The 19,045-nt window shown below is 37.9% G+C and overlaps 1 protein-coding gene across 1 annotated transcript; it reads left to right on the top strand.

Moving 5' to 3' along the window:
* The first annotated feature begins 9,882 nt into the window (after positions 1 to 9,882).
* LOC100952473 (olfactory receptor 5H8-like) lies at positions 9,883 to 10,836 on the top strand. The gene has a single exon (XM_003784011.3). The coding sequence runs from the start codon at positions 9,907 to 9,909 to the stop codon at positions 10,834 to 10,836; it is 930 nt and encodes a 309-aa protein (XP_003784059.2). The 5' UTR covers positions 9,883 to 9,906.
* Positions 10,837 to 19,045: the final 8,209 nt, after the last annotated feature.

The raw sequence follows: 19,045 nt of genomic DNA, 5'->3' as shown, positions 1-19,045 counted from the left end.
TTTTTTTTTTTTTTTTAGGAGATTAAATGTCAATGACCACCCTTTTCTGGCCTGAAAGGTTTTGGCAGAGAGATCTGCAGTCATTCGAATATTCTTCCCCTTGTAGGTTATGGTTTTCTTACATCCATCTGTTTGTAGGATTTTCTCATTCATATTAACTTAATTGAAGTTAATTATGATGTATCTGGGGGATATCTTATTCAGGTTGAGTCGTGCTGGGGTTCTGAAGCTGTCTGCTATCTGAACTTCAGGATCTCTTGGCATATCTGGAAAGTTCTCTTTGATAATTTCATGAAGAAGAGCCTCTGTGTTTTGTAAAGCAGTTTTGTCACCTTCAGGGATTCCTATAAGATGAATATTAGTTTTCTTTGAATTATCCCAGAGGTCTCTGAGAGAATGACCCATTTTTACTTTCCATTTCTGTTCCTCCTTGGATGCTTGGGAATGTTCACAAACTTTGTCTTCTACATCTGAGATCCTTTCTTCTGCCTCCTGCATTCTGTTGCCAAGAGATTCTACCATATTTTTCTGATCTTTGAGGGCTGTGATCTCTTGCCTCCATGTTTCAAAATCTTTGGTGGTTTTGTCTTTGAATTTGTTGAATTCTTGAGTGAACTTTTGGAATGCTCCTTGAATTTCTAATTCTATCTTTGCCTCTATTCTATTAATCTTATTTGCAATCCAAATTCTGAATTCAATTTCTGACATCTCAGCTATCTGTTTATACAGGGGATCTTCAGTTTCATCTGCCACATCCTTTCTTGGGGGGTTGACCTACTCTGGTTATTCATATTACCAACCACATCCTTTCTTGGGGGGGGGGTTCATCTACTCTGGTTATTCATATTACCAGAGCTTTTCCACTGATTCTGCCCTATGATTATTTTACCCCATTTGGCTTTTGCCCTTGAGCTTTGTCCAGGACCTGTACAGTGTTATGGCCTGAGAAACTGGGAACCTGCTTGGTGTGGTGGGGCTAAGTGGTTCTGTCTTATATTCAGCTGGTCTCTTTCCTACCCTAGTGAATCAGTTATTCTTGGTTGAAGTCTCAGCTGTGGAGAAATACCAGCAATTAAGTCACCCTGCTCCCCCACAAACAACAACTAGGCAAGGAAAATCAAACCTTCCCTCAACCATACACCCAGGGTGCCACTTTGGATAGTCCTTGGGTGATTTGTCCAGATCAAGGGGTCCAGATCTGTTATCCCAATCAGCATTAATCTCAGGTAGGAGAGTTCAATTGTCTCCAGCACCTAGATAAGAGAGATCTGCTGGCAGTTCAGATATAACTTGCTCCAGTGCTTCATGAGAGCCAAAGGACCCACCCTGCAACTGAATTAGTCTGGGAATGTGGATACCTCCTTCCTCACCTTGCACCCAGTCACTGGTAATCCCACAGGGCTGTAACCCAGTTCACTCCAGTAAGCAAATGCTCCTTGGGTTTACGGCTGCCAAAGTCACCAGGAAATCTGAGTCTGGCAGGGGGACCTTGGGTGTTTAATTTATGCTTGAGAAGTTCACTCAGTTCCAGCCCTGCACCTTCTGTCCCAGCTAAATTCCTCTGCAAGTCAGAGGCTACTAGAGCTGAGTCCTACAGGGGAAGAATTTAGGCTGGGGAAGTTCACTCAGTTCCAGCCCCGCACCTTCTGTCCCAGCTAAATTCCTCTGCAATTCAGAGGCTGCTAGAGCTGATAGGAAACTCAGCCCTAAATCCAGCCTCTGCCCACCCACTGCCTTCGTCTCAGCTATATTCCCCTGCGGGCTAGATGTTAATGGTCTCTTTACTCACAACTTCCCAAATCCATTCCACTGGTGGAATGGGCTGGTGCTGCTGTCCAGAACCTCTGGTTGCCAGAGACACAGGGTCTTCCTATCTGGAATGGGGTCAGGTAGCTCCTGTATGGCTTCCTCCAAGCCAATGTTCTTCTCCTCACTCCCCTGCCACAGAGTCAGCACAGAGCAGCACCAGCCCTTTCCCCCTCCACTCCTCTCAAGAAAATGCCTAAGACTCTGGACTCCATGGGTGACAAACCTTCAGACCTCAGGGTGAGTGGGGAATCCTTGGAGTTCAGAGGTGCAGGTAGGAAATATATACAGTTTTATACAGTTTTACAGTTTTATGCCTGGCAGGAGGGTGCCATGGCATGCCAGTAGGGATAGGAGGTCCAGTTTCTAGCGGGGTCTCTTCTGTGAGATAGAGTGGGAGGATGTTTGAACTCTGCTTGCTTGTTTGTATGGAGTAAACTGCGAGACCTTCTTGTGGGAGGGGGACTCCCATCTGCTTGGTGGTGGATTTTGTACCTTTTGATTGTATTTTGGGGGTTGCAGCTCACCTCAGCAAGGTTGAAGTGAAGTCTTCAATCTTCTCTCTTGGCTCCACTCCAAATCATCGGCTTCCTTGCTAAACTTCTGTCCTTTAAGTCTCCTTCTGGACGGGAGCCTCCAAAGAGTGTTTAGAACAATCTGTCTTTAATAGTCCCAAACTAAGAACTACCCAAAATCTTATCAAAGGTAAAATTTGTGGATTAGTGGAGGAATATACACACAGTGAAATACTACACAAGAGGATCAGCAGGTGACAACCCAGCCCAGCAACCTGGGTGAATCCCAGAAACTCGACCTCCTACTCCTCAGAAAAAGCTGGCTGCAGTCCACCATCTTGCCTCCACCCCCAAAGGCAGAATGTTTTCAAAGGAGGGGCTCAGGACACATATGAAAGCTTGGGACTCTTTGCTCAAGGTCACTTTCAGTGTCTGCTCCCTTAATTCTGGTATAGTTCTCCTTGGCCACCTAGGCCAGGGTTCAGGTGAGCCCAGGTGCAGTTTAAGCTTTCTTGCAGAGGACACAAGCGTTAAGCTTCTTCAGTGTCCCTGTGGTGCTAACTCTTTAGGAATGCAGAGGGCAAGAACTGTGAGGGCATGGCTTCTTCCACCTAGATTTCAAAGGATGCCTCAGAAAAACTCATAGCTTAGCAGAGATATGTTATAGGACAGAACCACCTTTGAGGGCTTCCACTATGGCAATTCCCAGCAGATCTTTGGTAGCTATGAGAACTGTGGGGTGGTCTGCACCCAGCAACCCACAGAGGTGAGCTTCCTTGGAATGTTGGGAACCCAACTCCAGCCACACTGTGTTTGGAAGATAAGACATGGAGTCAAAGGTTATTCCCAAATTTAATGTTGCTTTCTCTGTTGGGTTTTGGACTTACTTGACACCTGTTAGCTCTTTCTTGTTTCCTAATTCTCCCTTTTGAAATAGAAGTGTCTGTTCTGTACCTGGCCTACCATTGTATTTTGGAAGCAGGAAACTTATCTGATTTCATAGGTTGATAGCTGGCAAGTAATTGCCTCAGAATGAAACATAACTTTGGGTTTCACCCATATCTAATATAGATGAAACTTGACACTTCAGACTTTTGAATTGATGCTGGAATGACTTAAAACTTTTTGGACTATTGGAATGGTATGAATGTATTCTGCATTGGAAAAGGACATGAAGTTGGGAGGGGTGTCCCTGTGGGCAGAATGCCATGATTGGAATGTGTTTCCTCTAAGAATTAACTTACAGCTAACTTGACGCTATGAAGAGTTGAGGACTTTGTGAGTTGTTGAAGTATGTGGCCTCTTTCACTTTTGAATGAGATCAAGGCCCTTATAAAAGACCCTTCATATAGCCTTTGATTCATTTGTCCTTCTGCCTTCCACTACATGAGGATGCAGCTTTTCTTCCCTGAAAAAGGTCAGAAAAAAGGTACCCTGTTAGAAGAAGAAGAGTATTCCCTGGGCAATCATACCTAATGGCACCATGATTTTGAACTTTCCAGCCTCTAGAACTGTATAAATTTCTGTGTTTATGAATTTCTGTGTCATGCTTCTGTCATTGGAGCACAGATAGACTAAGATGATGTTTGTAGCTCATGTGGATATTCACCCAAGTGTTATCTTTGCAGATGATGATTTTAATAATCAAGAAATAAAAAGGATAGAATAAACATTCTGTGGAAACCAGAGGCTTCAAATGACCATGATGATAGTGATGGAGGTTATGCATGGGCCAACTTACCAAAGCTGGCCTGCAAGTTTCCATTCAACCTGGTAGCATGTTGGTTACACTGGACTGCTTTTTATTAGAGCAGTGTTTTGTTTCTGGGGATTAGATACTTACTCTGGATAAGTATGCACAGTGCTTCAGTCAAAGCTCCTATCCATGCATTTTCAGAATTTCTCATTTGTTTTGGTATTCTACACAGCCTTCCTTCTGAACAAGAAAATAACTTCTAAGTCAATGAATTGGGGCAATGAGGCTATGTTCATATATATATGAACATATATATATATATATATGTTTTGATTAGCTTAGGCAAGACTATACTAATAAAAGTACTCAGAACAACAAATTTTCTATCTATCTATCCATCTTTCTCAGCTGATGATTACCTGGACATATCTTAAGTATTACCTATGAAAAATAGTGGCATAAAGTATAATTTCAGTTGTTAAAAGAACTGTCCTTTCATAACTTTATTTGTTAAAATTTTCAGTTGTTAAAAGAACTGCAGTAAATGGGTACTTATCATTTCAAAGACTGTAATGACCTGTGGGACAATCTGTCCAAATCCACAGTGCCCAGTAGAAGAGTTTCACTTTATTTTCCTTCAGGAAATCCTCAGGTGCTCTTAGGGGAATTTCCCGCTCCTTCCTTTTTCTGGCAAAATCACCCTGTTGTATCATTGGTTGACTCTCATGTTGAAAGCAAATTTACATAAACCACATTATTCTGAGCTTGGGAAATGAAGCTTACAAAATGAATCGCTGGGTGAAAAATTGCTATCTTTGTTTTCAGCATTTCTGTGCTACTGTAGTTTTTGTGCTGTAGAAAGCCTAACACTGTTAAGGATCTCCACAATTTTTTCAAGATATGTGTAAGAGAGATCCAATTTCTATAATATTCACTGTCATATATGTATATGCATGTGTGTGTGTGTATATATATATACATATTTTAAAATGATGTTTAGTTTACATTGGTAATGATTTTAGATTGGAATTTGAAGATGCCAGAAAAGATGGGTGAGAAATGGAAAGCAAATAGTAAATTTTCAGTATATTTTATTATCATGACTTATTCTGGATAAACAAAATAGCTATAAGACTGATTTTTCCTCTTTAATATTTTTTATCTTGTTAACTTAATTTAATGAATTTATAAGACAATTTCTGGTGAATTGAAAATAGATGATTAAAAACTAATTTAGAAATTCTGTCATAATGATTCTTATATAAGCCATCTTTCTGATAACTGAAATATAAATCTTCATTCTGTTGAATTAGATATATATTCTGAAAAAACTTTCAAGGTAAGTCACTCCTATATTCTTTCACCCATCCTGACAGTAAGTAATTTGGTTATCATAAATAAAAATATTAATAATGTGTACATAGTAAGAAATATGCAGAAAATATATTTCTAATAATCAGTTTATGTGTAGATACTTATTAAACCATAAATGCTGAAACTTATAAAATAATAAACTGATCATAGAAATATATTTTAGGATTACATCAAAAAAACCATATCAAATAAAAGTACATTTAATAATTGGAATTATTAGCTTTGCCATTTATATAACCTGTATTATTTTCCAGTCTTTGTTTTATTCACATTAAAAAAAAAATGTGGACAAAATCACTTTCTCAAGTAGTAAAATCAGTAAGATTCCAAGACAATGTCAGGTGTAATCATTGTATAAACAAAGATGAAGCAACTTTTATTAATAAATACGTAAAGATGTTTCAGGAAACACAGTTTGGAAAGTAAAATTTAAAATAAATATTTCTTTCATGTAAAAACATCATAGGAAAATAAAATTTGAATTTTGAACAACAGAAAAAGTAAAGAGCCCAAGCTTGACATCTTTTAATAAGTCTGGGGTTGAAACAAACATTGATCTCAAGCCTATGACCTTTCTCCTTTATTTAGTCTTCTGCCTTTCTCCAGAGCTTGCCTTCTCCGGTGTCTTTAGTTTGCCTTTTCTACACTGATCCATATATGTGTTTGTCCTTCTTGACCTACTTTTCTTCTTCCTCTTATTCTCTTTTCACCCAGCCAAGTTTCCCTTTCCACCTCACTGTTCCCCTTCTCCTCTCCAGCTCTTCTTCTTTTCTCACTTTGAAAATTTTTATTAAAGATTCCTTAGAAAATAATTTTACATTTATCTATGGCAGCCGACAAATGCTGACAGACAAATGCCAACTATTCTTACTTCTTTGAGTGCTCCATTTTATTTCACTTGCTCTTGTGCCACTTGTTACTCATTTAATTTTCATTAATATCTAACCTTAATTCTATCACAAAATATAAAGTGCTCCCAGGAAAGTCTCTAAATATTCCCTAATTTCCACACTCAGTGATCTCTGTTCACTCCTCCTTCTACTAAAGCATTTATTTTGGTATGTGGCCCTGTCCTTCACTTTGTCCTTGAAAAGCTGTCCCCTCCTTAGTTCCACACACTCAGGTTTTCAGTATTCCTCCTGCTTCCCTGATCACTTGGCTTGGTATCCTTTTCTGGTGTCTCTCTAGTCTTTCTTTGGTAGACAAAAGGAAGTAGTTTATTGAATGGATATTGTCTCTCACACAGAAAAGTTGCCATAGTTTGAAGAACCAACTGGAAAAATGCATAGTAGAAGAAGAAAGGAGACCAGCAAGTCAATAGCAACAATCATGTCCCAGCATTAGCTCAATGGGTGCTGCTCTTACTCCTGCTGATGTACAGACTCCCGACAAGGTCAGTGTCATTGTTGTAGATGCAGGTATATTTGCTAAAGTCTTAATACTGCTGCTTTCACTATTTTTTGCATCAAAATTCTCCTTTTTTTTTCTTTGAGACAGAATCTCAGTATGTTACCTTCAGTAGGTAGAGTGCTATTGTGTCACAGCTCACAGCAGCAATCTCAAAATCTTAGGCTCAAGTGATTCTCTTGCCTCAGCCTCCCCAGTAGCTGGGACTACAGGTGCCCACCACAATGCCTAGCTATTATTTTGTTACAGTTGTCATTATTGATTTTAGCTGGCCTGGGTTAGGTTCAAACCTGCCAGCATCAGAGTATGTGGCCGGGACCCTACCCATTGACCTACAGGCACCACCCCCAAAATTCTCTTTGCCCTTGTAATTGTCTCTCTTTCTTTCCATATCCCCAAATTAATTTGGGCAGATTTGACAGGACAAACATAAATCAAGTCCGTTACTCTAGGTGTAAGGAGGATGGGAAAATATCTTCATAGCTTTGTTGGCTTCTAAAGTAAAAGGTGGTCTCTGCTCATCATGAAGAATCATGTGGTAGAAAAGAGGATCGGGTGTTGTTTTCTAATAAATGACATATTGAGTCATTTCCCCCTTTTGTAGGACATGCATTTCAAGATGCTCTGCTCAATGCCTGAAATGTTGAACAGTACTGAGCCCCACATATTCTGGACTATGTTTTCTCCTATACATACTACCTGTGAATAAGTTTAGTTTACAAGTTGGTCAGAGTTAGATATTAACAACAATTACTGATAATAGTCAACGTAACTTCTCTGTCTTAAAATATGAGATCTGACCATTAGTTCATGACTTGTCCTAGAAAAAGTGCTGCACACTTCATTGCAGAGAATTCATCCTAGAAAACGTGCTGCACACCTCATTGCTGAGTATCACTGTGGTGACCTTTGAAGTACTCCCTCAGGGAAGCTATTCACTGAATCCAGTGCCTAGTCCACCCTTCAAAGTGTCAAAGCAATTTTGAAACTCTTCTTCAGGAATGACCATCAGAACTGTCATTGTGCAGCACACAAAAACATGCAACCACAATAGTAAATGTCGCTCAGTAAGACACTGCTACATGTTGACATGAACACAGCTGTGACACCGAGGTACCAAGGTTATGAAACCTTATGAAGTTGTTTTTACAGTGCTGCCAATGTAGGCACACAGTGGCAAGCTGGTGAACTTAACTGTCAGACCTTCATGCAATGAGAGCTCTGATGGCCATTTCAGAAAAGGAGCTCCACAATTGCTTTCAAGGGTGGAATAGGTGCTGGTGTTGGTACATTGCTTCTCAAGGGGAGTACTTCAAAGGTGACTGTAGTGACATTCAGCAAGGAAGTCACTTTAGGATGAATTTGCAAACTAAATTGTCTGACCTTGTATATTATTATATGTAATATTTTTAGAGTACAGTTGATCATGGCTAAATAAAACCATGGAAAACAAAGGGGGACTACTCTATCCACTTTTTTCACCTCTCTAATATAACTTCAAGGTTTATCTTGTTCTTCTTCCTTTGTTTTAAACACTGTCCAATAGGTTGTCTATAATTATGCTATCAGCTACTCCTATGACTCAAAAGTCATCATGTCATCATTTTTTTAAAGATTTAATGGATTTATGCACTTACGGCATTAAGTCCATATGACCTAAACATTCAGAGGACTTTCCTTTTTTTTTTAAATTTTGGATTAATATAAGTATACATATGATTAGGTTACATTGTTCAAGGTGTTAGGATAAGTTCAAGTTCTATTTGAGTCCTTCACTCCCAAAGTGTGCCATATTCCCCTACCTTGTAGCTATTAGGTGGGGGCCCACTGAGGACTCCCATATTTTGCCAATAGACCTAATTCTCAGTCTCAGTTTTGATGAACTTCTACCCAGTAACCAAGTGACTCAACTCTCTTTCACTAACCATCCATTCCACATCTAATAGGCCACCAGTCCTAATGACTCTATATTTTGAGCTCCTTGAATCTATCTTTCTGTTCTCCTCATCACTTGCAATGTCATATAATTCATGGTCTAATCATTTCATATGCAGTTGAATCAATTGGGAAACATTTTCAAAATGAAGATTCCTAGGTCCAATCCTGATACCACTATGTCTATTTCTACACTGTTACTTGCAATCAGTATTTCTCACAAAAAACTCCCTCATACAATTCTGATCTTTAATATGTTTTGCAGCATATTAAAGCATATAATTGCTGGAAATAGCAGCAGCATCTTTTTTTTTTTTTTGAGACAGAGTCTTACTCAGTAGCCCTCGGTACAGTGCTGTGGCGTCATAGCCCACAGAAACTTCAAATTCTTGGGCTCAGGCAATTCTCTTGCCTCAGCCTCCCAAGTAGCTGGGACTATAGGCACTCACCACAATGCCCAGCTATTTTTACAGATGGGGTCTCGTTCTTGCTCAGGCTGGTCTCGAACCTATGAGCTCAGGCAATCCACCCGCTTCAGCCTCCCAGAGTGCTGGGATTACAGGCGTGAGCCACTGCACCCTGCCTATATGTTTATTTGTTTGTTTTAGCAGCAGCATCTTGATTAGTATTTCTGACTCCATTTTCCGCTACTTGCAGCCTGGTTTCTATGCTACCAAATATTTGACTTAAAGAATATTTCAAAAAAAAAAGAGTATTTCATAATATGCCATTCCCAATTTGAAAGGTTTTCAGTGCATGATTATTGCTGGAGAATTAAAGTGCAAGATTTTTAAAATGTCATTTAATTCCTTTATTAATGTAGGTCTTTCTCTTGACCTTGAGTCCCTGTCCCAGACATAGGATTACCATATTTAACTGTGTCCTCATAAATTTAGTAAATGCTCAGAATAGCTCTCAAGTTTTTCTAATTCTGTTAAATCTTATGTACATTTTCAAAGGAAAGTAATTGTATTTTCGTTGCCTTCTTTTATTTCCTAAATATAGTTTCCTTCAGTTTAGTGGTAATACATAAAATTAAAAGGCAAAGAATCTGATTAACAGTTTGTTTTTTTCCCAACTTCCATCCCCCAATTTCCACTTGTTGTAATTATGTAGTGAATATATATTTTTTACATTTTCTGCATTTTATTTCAGAAGACACCAAGTGAGGACATGGAAAAGGAAAATGTAACACTGCTGACTCAGTTCATTCTCACGGGACTTACACATCAACCAGAGTGGAAAATCCCCCTGTTCCTGGCATTCTTGGTGATGTATCTCATCACCATCACAGGGAACCTTGGTCTGATTGCTCTCATCTGGAATGACCCTCACCTTCACATCCCCATGTACTTATTCCTTGGGAATTTAGCCTTTGTGGACACTTGGTTATCATCTACAGTGACTCCCAACATGCTGGTCATCTTCTTAACTGAAAGTCAGATGATATCTCTCTCCGAGTGCATGATACAATTTTTTTCCTTTGTAGTCAGTGTAACCACAGAATGTTTTCTCCTAGCAACAATGGCGTATGATCGCTATGTAGCCATATGCAAGCCTTTACTCTACCCAGTGATTATGAACAATGCGCTGTGCATCCGGCTTTTAGTCTTGTCATTTTTATGTGGCTTTCTTCATGCCATAATTCATGTGGGTTTTTTATTCAGATTAACCTTCTGTAATTCCAACATAATACATCACTTTTACTGTGACATTATGCCACTGTTGAAGATTTCTTGTACTGACTCTTATATTAATTATCGACTGGTTTTTATTCTTGCAGGTTCTATTCAAGCATTAACTATTGGAACAGTTCTTATCTCTTATACATTTGTTCTCTTTACAATCTTAAAAAAGAAGTCTCTCAAAGGCATAAGGAAAGCCTTCTCCACCTGTGGGGCTCATCTCCTATCTGTGTCTTTATACTATGGCCCTCTCCTCTTCATGTATGTGCTTCCTGCATCTCCACAAGCTAGCAATCAAGATATGATAGACTCTCTGTTTTATACTGTTATAATTCCTTTTTTAAATCCCATTATCTATAGCCTGAGAAACAAGCAAGTCTTAGACTCATTGAAAAAAGCATTAGGGGGAAAAGTTTAGATCATGTGTTAATATCTCTCCTCTTTTTAGTAAAATAGTCACAAAATTATATAGATTATATGTTCGTATAATTTTGTACATGTTGAAATACTTTTGCAATTGCAATTGTTCTAGATTTTTAGAACTAGATTCTAGATTCTAACTTAAAATGTTAGAATTTAATAAATTTAAAATATCTGTATTCAAAACCATACATGAAATTTTAATCATAAATGTCTCCAATTCTAGAATATTTAGAGCAGAAACAATGAAAATATTTTATAGGTTGTATGCTTTCATGTGACTTTATAAATACATAAATTGATAAAGTTTTTTTGCTTCTCAGAAAATAACTCAAGTAAGATAAATTATACAGTGAACAGAGGTTTATAGGATGGATACTCACATCACATATATCCTACATTTGGTTGCTGGTTTCTATTTAGGTGGGCAGAGAAGAATCCCAGGAATTCTGTTATCAAGAAAATCACACTGGCTCCTGAGATACTGTTAAATATCAGAGAGAAGATTTTCAACCTTATAAATTAAGGATTATGAAATTTATGCACTTAAAACAAATACCATTATTCTTTATTTGTGGAGGTCCAGTACATCAGATTGGATCACACAATTTGCTATTTTTCGGTATCTCTCACAGTTCCTTTGAGAGAAACCAGCACACCCAAGGAAAGTGAATAATGGATGATAATACAGCTGTCCTTATTCTTTCCCACTAGAGAATTAATATCTATTGCATATTTATTTAGTTTGTTCATTTACATTACTATGTGTATGTCTAGTAATTAATGATTGCTTATCAATTATCTAGAGTTTTGCTTATTTATTCACTGTTATGACCCAAAGACTAGATTGATACTATAAGCACCCAGTGTCTCTTTCTTCTGCCATTTTCAAGGTCTGTTTTCCTAACTGGCCTTTTCCTTGAGTGAGAAAGTAGATGTGAAGCCATAAATACATGGGGCAGAGTATGTAAACTGTCAAGTCCTACTTTAGATTGGGTGAATGTGGAGGGTGAAGGTGGGAGCTTCTCAGAAACTCAGATGTCCTCTGCAGCCTTCTCTTGTACATGTCTAGGCTACAGATCCCTATTCTCTGGTTTGTTTTTCGGTACAATCACAAGTCCTTTATACTTTCCTGAAATTCAACAAAATTTCTAGTCCATTAGTGTGATCTCATATCACTTCTCTTACAGATTTATTCCCTTTAGTAAATAAGTTTTGTCACATAAGTTGCATGTTAGAAAAAGGTAAAGTACACACTTATGCAAAGCCCACATTTTAAACTAGATATTCTTCTTTCATAAAAAAAAAACAAAAAAAAAAAAACAACTATATAGGGCAGTGCCTGTGGCTCAAGGAGTAGGCGCCGGCTCCATGTACTGGGGGTAGCGGGTTCAAGCCTGGCCCTGGCTAAAACTGCAAAAAAAGAAACTATATATACAGTAGAACCTCTGTAAGTTGACCACCCAAGGGACTATTAATAAACTGATCAACAAATGGAGGTGGTCAACATAAAGAACTAGACCTACCATACTGATATGTGCATGTGGTGCATGTCCAGTCTGTGAAAATTAAGTCAACTTGAGGTGGTCATAGTAGAGAGGTGGCCAACTTTCCAGATTCTACTGTAATTATATTTAAAAAGAAATACATAGCTGCAATAAAAATTTTATTATATACTAGTAAAATACTATCATATAATATTTATCATAAAGTGAAGCAAAAGGAATTCTCATATGTGATGAGTAGAGTGTATGGTATAGTTAACTAATGAAGAAAGATGGAATTACCAGTAAAGTTCAACATAAATATGATGAAGAGCCAAACACTTTCATATTCCAATTAATACGATGCATAATCTGCCATATACAGATATATGTAGTCTTATAAGAGACATGTACTCTTGTAAGTACGCTGTACTCTTTACAAGAGACAAGTAAATTATTTCTAATAAAAAAAAAATAGATATAGTCTAAAGGTCCAAATGCTAGAGCATGTAAATTTACTACAAGTTATCCAAGAAAATACTTTCCCCATCAGAGTAAACAATGAAACTATACAGTTAGCAAGACAACATTAAGGAATCTCACAAACATAATTTTGAGTGGGAGCAAGTGAGTTGCACTGGTGTATGAATAAACTGATTTTATAATTCAAAAGCTCACACAATTTATTAGAATTTGGTTCCTCACTGTTGGCTCATTGTTAGGCCCCACAGGTTTGCAGGATGGCTGCAGCATTGCTAGTGTCTTTAAATTATCTCTTGTTCATGTCTAATAGGAACTGGAAAAGTTCTGTTCCCTTCTTAATAAAACACCATAAATTAGGTCTCATAGTCAATGATTTGTCTAGTCTTACACCAATACAAGTATTGATTTATGCTATTATGGACGCTGAAAAATCCTACAATCTAGAATCTTGAAGTTTCACTCATGAAAGCAAAAAATTGAGAGCCATAGATTTGATGGTATAGATCGATACCTAAATCTGAGGACCTGAGAACTAGGAAAACGAAGAGCAGAAGAAGAGAGGAAGAATGTCCCAGCTCAGTTATTCCAGAAGAGAGGAGTGAATTGAAACTTTATTTGCCTTTTCGTTGCATTCATAGACTCAGTGAATTGGATGACTCCCATCCACACTGGGGATTTCCATCTACTTTACTCAATCCACCAATTCAAGGGTGATTTTCTTCTGGAAACAGGCTCAAGACACATCCAGAAAGAATGTCTAATCAGATATCTGGCATTACATGGCTAAGTCAAAGTGATGTGTAAAAACATACATCAGAAGTCTCTCCTTTGTCAACTTGGCACTCATATACATCTACTTAAACCATAGTAAATGTTTTAAAATAAAACAAAGAAGTCATAACCTGACTAATATGATGTAACTATCTTGCATATATCTGTTTACTGGTGAAGACCTACTACAGAAGAGGAGATTAAGTCTTTTAGGAATGTTTAGTCTTCTCTTTGAAGTCTGGCAGCTGAAGTACTATCTTGTAAAATGAAGAGTGCTTAAAAACTATCTATGCTATGATGTGAACATTATCTTACATGATGTGATAAAGGAATATGAAAAAAACAAAGTATTTGCTGTGTGTGTGCCCACACACATATGCACTGATTTCAAAAAATGAGGAAATTTTTTGTGATAATTACAATCTTAATTTTGGTAACTGGTCATGTGGTCAAGGTCTGTATTTATGACCTTCTTAAACTACTCATTTTCTACTCCCTTTGTCTATAGCAAACACTTTAGCAGTGGTAGTTCTTTCCCTGGTATGGTGACCTAAACACTTATTCCTGATGATTCTAGGTCAGTAGTCCTGCCTAAGGTGGGTTTTTATAGCTTTCCATTGACTCTAATCATAGAACATGGTAATACCGAGCCATTAGAAGACTCCTAGGAATCTTCTAATTCTGGACATAGTCTTTCCTACCTCCATTATGGATTTGTAGTCCAATTTCTCCTTAGTAGTCAGGATCACCTCAATCATCATAGTCATTACTTTCTTTGCCAATTGATTCAGAGAGATAAGAAGACCAAAATGTCCAGGTGGAAGTTTTAATTTCCAGTTCAATGGAATCATAGTGGGTCCCTCTTTGGAAGTAAGACTGTTAGGTCACCGGAGTATAAGAGTGTAGGAACAAGAAGGAAACTTTGCTAGTGGGTCACTAGCGGTAGAGAATGGTCCCAGTGCCATTGCAATCATTTCTATTTCTAGGCTCATGAATCCTGCCATGAAAGAAACAGCACCATATATTGGAAGCTAATTCAGATTATGTACTGCCTACTGGAGAATCTTTCTCTAACCCTGAAAAGTATTGGCACTTAGTTGGTACTGTAAATGCATCTTAAATTCATTCCATGGTTCTATTATCCTGGCTATTTCAGAATGGTAGGGATCAAGGTAACATGGCAAAATCAGTGAATTCCATGAACATGGCCCGATTGCTCCAATTCATTGGCTTAGAAGTTATTTTCTTGCTCAGAAGGAAGGCTGTGTAGAAAACCAAAACAAATAAGAAATTCTGAAAATGCATGGATTGACTGAAGCACTGTGCATAGGGAAGGCATTTCTGTATCCAGAGTAAGTATCTAATCCCCCAGAAACAGAACACTGCTCTAAAAAAGTAGTCCAATATAACCAACATGCCACCTGGTTGAATAGGGACTTGCAGGCCAGCTTTGGTAAGTGGAAGTCCATGTTGCTGAGCCCATGCATAACCTCCATCACTATCATCATGGTCATTTGAAGCCTCTGGTTTCCACAGAATGTTTATTCTACCCTTTTTATTTCTTGATTATTAAAATCCTTCTCTGCTGAGATAACACTTGGGTGAATATCCACATGATCTGCAAACATCATCTTAGTCTATCTGTGCTCCAATGACAGAAGACCATAGAAATTCTTAAACACAAAATTTATGCTCTTATGATTCCAGAGGCTAGAAAGTTCAAAATCATGGTGCCATTAGGTATAATTGCCCGGGGAATACTCTTCTTCTTCTAACAGGATACCTTTTTGCTGACCTTTTTCAGGAAAGAAAAGCTGCATCCTCATGTAGTGGAAGGCAGAAGGACAATGAATCAAAGGCTATATGAAAGCTCTTTTATAAGGGCCTTGATCTTATTCAAAAGGGAAAGAGGCCACATACTTAAACAACTCACAAAGTCCTCAACTCTTCATAGCATCACATTAGCTGTAAGTTAATTCTTAGAGGAAACACATTCCAATCATGGCATTCTGTCCACAGGAACACCCCTCCCAACTTCATGTCCTTTTCCCATGCAGAATACATTCATATCATTCCATAGTCCAAAAAGTTATAAGTTATTCCAGCATCAACTCAAAAGTCTGAAGTGCAGAATCTCCTCTAAATTAGATATGAGTGAGACCCAAAGATATGTTTCATTCTGAGGCAATTACCTGTCAGTTCTAATCCTATGAAATCAGACAAGCTTCCTGTTTCCAAAATACAATGGTAGTATAGGCACAGAACAGACACTTCTATTTCAAAAGGGAGAAATAGGAAACAAGAAAGAGCTAACAGATGTCAAGTAAGTCCAAAACCCAATAGAGAAAGCAACATTAAATTTGAGAATAACCTTTGACTCCATGTCTTATCTTCCAAACACAGTGTGGCTGGAGTTGGGTTCCCAACATTCCAAAGAAGCTCACCTCTGTGGGTTGCTGGGTGCAGACCACCCCACAGTTCTCATAGCTACCAAAGATCTGCTGGGAATTGCCCAGCTGGGAATTGCTAGGAATCGCCCTGCTGAGAATTGCTCTGTCCTATAACATGTCTCTTCTAAGCTGTGAGTTTTTCCGAGGCATCCTTTGAAATCTAGGTGGAGGAAGCCATGCCTCCACAGTTCTTGCTCTCTGCATTCCTAAAAAATTAGCCCCACAGGGACACTGACAAAGCTTAATGCTTGTGCCCTCTGCAAGAAAGCTTAAACTGCACCTGGGCTCACCTGAACTCTGGCTGGGGTGGCCAAGGAGAACTATGCCAGAATTAAGGGAGCAGAGACTAAAAGTGGCTTTGAGCAATGAGTGCCAAGGTTTCATATGTGTCCCGAGTCTCTCCTTTGAAAACATTCTGCCCTCAAAGCCCTGGTTCCTGGGCCTATTATGGATATAGCAGCCTCACAGATCTCTCAAAAGCCTTCTGAGTCATTCTGCCATTGATGAATAACATTTAGTTTTCTTCTATCCACACTAATCCCCTAACCTAATCTTCTAACTGTGGCCATACCATTGGTTTTCTGTCCTAAATATGCATCTATAATAAGATGATATTTATGATTCCAGGAGTTTGTAATACCCTTTGGGACAAAGTGGACTTTTCATACACATTCAAATCCACTATGCCCAGTAGAACTGCTTCAGTTTGTCCTACGGGGAATTCTCTGGCACTCTTATGGGCATTGCTCTTTCAAATCTTCCATTTATCGCAAAAGCACACAGTTGTACCACTGGCTGCCTCTTTTCTTCAACATAAATTCATCTAAACAACATTTTTTGAGATTGGGAAGTGGAGCCTCCAAAATGAAGGAGAGTCTAATGAACTGGTACCTGTGTTTTGACATTCTTCTTCTATTGTATTTTTTTCCACGTTAGAATACCTAACACTTTGAGAGATCACAATTTCTTTAAGATACAGGTAAGAGAGAAATGATTCTATAATCATTATACTTTATAGAAAAGATTAAAATGTCATTTAATTTACTAGAATTTTAGATTGGGTGTACAAGTTGTAGAGTTAGCCAGATTAAAATTGGATAAGTATTATTGGATTATTGTTATATTTTATTTTCTTTCATAAATACATATGGATAAGTTCATACAGATATGAAAACTAGTTATAACACTGAATTATTCTTTTAATGATATCATATTATTTTGTTAACCTTATTCTACTTATTGTGTAAGGTAGCGTGTGATGAAGTAGAACATTAGACTATTTAAAACTGGGTTTAAAGATTCAAGTCATATTGAGCTTTATTTTAGAATTATTTCTGGTTACTCTGATATAAATGCATGTCTTCTCTTTAATCACATTCTCTCATTACTACTTGTAAGGTCAGTCACTGAAATATTAACTCCTGTATCCTGTCACACATGGTGATGATAAGGTGATAGTTACATATATGTGTATATATATATCTACATCATATGTAAGATATATGCAGAAAATTTTGCTACACTGCTCTTTCTGATATTTATAACTTAATGAGTTCCCACATACACACAATTTGAATTTGAATATTTTCAACTATTTAGTGATTTAGAATTTTATGGAGTAAGTCCATTCTAAATGCATGTTTAGCACTTATACTCATCTCCATTAATCATATCAATTTCTGTATCAGGATCAACATTTACTCCAAAGGCTACTTGCCTTTTTCTTTCCCTATTTCTCTTTCTCTCATTTTTTTTCACCCTCCTAAATTTATTTTTCTTCTCTCTTCTTTTTCCTTCCACATCCTCATCTCTCCTCTTTGGAAGATGTTTGTTAAAATCGTCTACAGAAGAAAATATGTACATTTGTCTAAAAAGGCAAAATGCCCTCCACATTTCCTACAGTATTTTATTTCTTGCTACACACTGTTGTGCCACATATTTTCTATTCAGATTGAATTACTTTTTGGCCTCAACAATATCACAAAATGGAAACTGAAAACTGCTCTCAATGAAACTAAAATTTATCACACTCAAAAATCTTTATTTACCCATTGTGCTTTTGGAGCTTTTACTTTGGATGCAGGCAAAGTGTTTCACTTTGTCTGGGAATATCTTACCCTTTTTATGACCACAAAATTCAGCTTTCTAGTTTCCCTCCCACTTGTCTGATCACCCTGCTTAATATCCTTTCTGGTTCTTCATCACCTCTTTTGGGAGTCAGCTCTTGGTTGCATTGTGAGGTGAACATATTTAATGGATATTCTTTCTACATAGAAATTCTTAGGGAGGTTGGAGTAATCTGCTGGAATATTTGGTGGGAACAGATGGAAGTAAGGCAGCCAGCAAACATCTAACATCAGGCCCCAACACTAGCTCAATGAGGACTTTTCAGACTGCTACTGAACTTCACATGACAAAGCTCACACTGTAAATGCCATTGATGTACATGATGGATGCAGTACGTGGAGCTCTTGTATTGCTGCCTTAAACCAAAAGTCACTTTTGTCCCTGTACCTTCTTCTTCCTCTCTCTACTTTTCAACGGTAGAGTGAATATATGTCATTGGCTAGCCTATATCATGTCCCTTCACTGGGGGAGGTAGATGCAAGGGGAATGGGAAAATTAGTTTCTAGTTCTTTGGTTCTTAGAATAGTACATAACCTCTGACAGTCACCAAGTGTTGAGTGGCAGTAAAGAGGATCAGATCTTGGTCATCCCTATAAATACCATCCTCGCCATTCTTATAAATGACATATATCTACTTTGTTACCTCTTTACTATAACTTCTTCAAGTTTCTTTTCTTGTCATTCCTTTCTTTGTCTACTTTCCTATGGATAGGTCATCCCCAACTACTCCCTCTACAACCACAATGATGTCAAGGCATAATGTCTATCAAGTCTTAGTACATTCATATTCCTGCCTAGATCTCATCTGGTAGTTCAGGTGATGCTCACTCCATAAACTTGTTGGCTCATCTAGTTCTTAATCTCAGTTCTTAATGATCATCTACCAAGCCAC

This window comes from Otolemur garnettii, unplaced genomic scaffold, assembly GCF_000181295.1.
Source record: "Otolemur garnettii isolate 467f Iridium unplaced genomic scaffold, OtoGar3 scaffold00009, whole genome shotgun sequence".
In the NCBI taxonomy this organism is placed as follows: domain Eukaryota; kingdom Metazoa; phylum Chordata; class Mammalia; order Primates; family Galagidae; genus Otolemur; species Otolemur garnettii.
The sequence above is the reverse complement of the archived record's forward strand: the minus strand, read 5'-3'. Positions and strand labels throughout refer to the sequence as shown.

Coding starts and splice junctions, on each gene's coding strand:
- LOC100952473 (XM_003784011.3), top strand. CDS start 9,907: ATGGAAAAGGAAAATGTAACACTGCTGACTCAGTTCATTCTCACGGGA.